The sequence below is a fragment of the Papilio xuthus genome, unplaced genomic scaffold (assembly GCF_000836235.2).
Source record: "Papilio xuthus unplaced genomic scaffold, Pxut_1.1 DF828142.1, whole genome shotgun sequence".
In the NCBI taxonomy this organism is placed as follows: domain Eukaryota; kingdom Metazoa; phylum Arthropoda; class Insecta; order Lepidoptera; family Papilionidae; genus Papilio; species Papilio xuthus.
Window position 1 is genome coordinate 4,258,470 of NW_013530507.1, and position 2,436 is coordinate 4,260,905.

General features: G+C 32.2%; 1 protein-coding gene across 1 annotated transcript; it reads right to left on the reverse strand.

The window, feature by feature from the left end:
* Positions 1-91: 91 nt before the first annotated feature.
* LOC106113990 (uncharacterized) lies at positions 92-2,019 on the reverse strand. The gene is made up of 7 exons (XM_013307048.1): positions 1,991-2,019; positions 1,785-1,892; positions 1,627-1,660; positions 1,240-1,417; positions 853-1,108; positions 462-558; positions 92-174 (listed from the first exon to the last, which is right to left on the reverse strand). The coding sequence occupies exons 1-7, from the start codon at positions 2,017-2,019 to the stop codon at positions 136-138; spliced, it is 741 nt and encodes a 246-aa protein (XP_013162502.1). The 3' UTR covers positions 92-135.
* Positions 2,020-2,436: the final 417 nt, after the last annotated feature.

Below are 2,436 nucleotides of genomic sequence, written 5' to 3' on the forward strand. Positions count from 1 at the left end.
GAAAAAAGTAACCAAAATAAAAATTCAGGATATATAATTCAAATTACGACCAAAAGTATTTTTACGATTTTTATTTTTTTCTATCGGCGTGTAACGTTTAAATAAACTTTTTCTTATATCTGTCATATAATATATTCATAATATAGTCATATTCCCGCTAGTTCTACTCCCATCCTGAAAATTATATATGATGACATTTTATTGTCAATTTTGGCAAAAAAACTACAAATCCGATCTCAAATAAAAAAAAACTTAAAAAGCTACTAGACTTTACGCTTAGACTTTTATTAAAATATAATCTATTTATATATTTTAAGTACACAATGAAAGGCTTTGTTCACACAGACCAGGGCGGAGACCAGGCAGTTTTTTACACTCGTACTTAATAAGAACATGCAATGTTTTAATCTTATAAATCTGCTATACTCTGCTCGCCTTGTCGATTTAATAAACATCCTCACCTGTCTGTCCCAGTCAGAATCAGATCCAGAGGAGTCACGGCGACCTTTATGTTCTCTGTCCGCTCGCCGCCCGGTCACACGCTCCTCAGTTATTTCACTACAAAAAATTAAATGTCATCAACATTAAAATTTACACATAATATTTAATCAAAGCTTTATCCCTTCTCTTGTATTATTTGCCTTATCTACATCTTTTTTTCTTCTGGCAATTCCACTGCCATATTGCTGCAGATGGCAACATCACTTAATATCTCATTACGAGTTCTTCTTATTATAATAATATTATGTGAAAGTTTAGATGGATGGTTGGATGTTTGTCAGAAAATATCTCCGGAACGGATGTACAACATAGTCTCGAAGAACACAACTATAAAATACTCATCAAACATACCTGTTGCTCTTCAAGCTATTAGAATCTTCCGAATAACTGATGTCTAAATTACTTGAATGTCTGTAATTCTTCTGTGAGCCGTTATACCATTGATTGTAAAGGCTATGATGACTCATACTATGATAGTTGTTGATAGGATTATCACTTGAACTAATTACTGAGTTAATTTGATCAGACGAGTTATGTCGTCGCTTTAAATCCGGCTGAGATTTAGATAATTTCAGTGTAGTGCTCCTAAAGTTGTCCGATTTTAGAGCTAAAAGAAAATAAAAAAGTTTAGACTTCTATTTTATACTGAGATGGCTGAGAATAACAATCCTTGCCTTACTTTCATTGAACTAATAATAAACGGACGGTGGCGCGGGTAAAAGATAATCACAAACTTACAATCCCTCATTTTCCTGCCATACTTTGTCAAGTATTCAGGAGTTGTTTCAACCTGTGGTAATGTGTTTGATGAGAACCAGGTAGTCAAATATTTATGCAGTCCCACTTCGTAAAGCAGTTCCAAACAGCTTTCACATTCCTCCACGTAAAATGGAGATGGGGATGTTACACCTATCGCCTGTAAAACAAACAATTTAAAGAAAACCACTAATATTTATACACAAAGATATTGATAGAAGAGAAAAAAGTTTAAGAATATTCCTTGATAAGCAATGTTTGTAAACAACATGCCAAGCAACATTGTTATGAATCCATACAGATTGACTGATAGAAGAACAAAAAAGGAAAAATTAGAGTCAGAAAAATTAACTAACAATAATTTCTTAAATCTTCTGTACATCCACCTGCTTCCAAAGGGTGGCTAATATAAAATGACCCTTACCAACGATCAAAAGAAACCAACGCCCATCTGGTATTCTACATTAAAAAAAAAAAGAATTGGACAACACAACATAAAAAAAAAAATTAAAAAAGTTCAAGTTTACTTATTCTCATTTCTGTCGTTTTTATTCTGACCTCTATGTTCTTTGATAAAAACTTCCTTCCACATAACAAGTTTGTCCAACTCCTTTTCAGTGCTAAGCCTTAATATACTGTTAAATTTTAAATACGCATTAATTTCTACTAAGTCTTCATCACGTATATGTGAACTTAACAAGTGTCCAGAATAGTATAGACATGCTCCGATTACAGTGTACAGCCTTTGAAAATTTTCAACATCATCCGTATGAAAATTTAAAGAAAAAAGTTCTTAGACAAATTATTTTAATTATATTAACAATAAATGAACGAAAATACGAGAAAACAAACCGTCTAGCTTATCTACATTATTAGGTTTTGTAAAACAGGATTTTAATGACCCATAAAGGAATTCCAAGATTTTTACAACATAACCTATTAATTTTTTGGCGCAAAAAAGATCTAAATTCTTGTTAGGTACAAAGTAGATCACTAAAATGAGATGCGTAAGTGACATTAATTAAAGTATTGTTGTAAAGGACAGTTGATCCTACTGGTTCACTAGTACCCAATGATTTAGGGGCCAAATGATTAAGTGTCACATAAGCCCCTCTTGTATTATAAAGTTTTGATTATATGGCCAAGGGTAGCAATAAAGTACTCATTTATCATTACTCT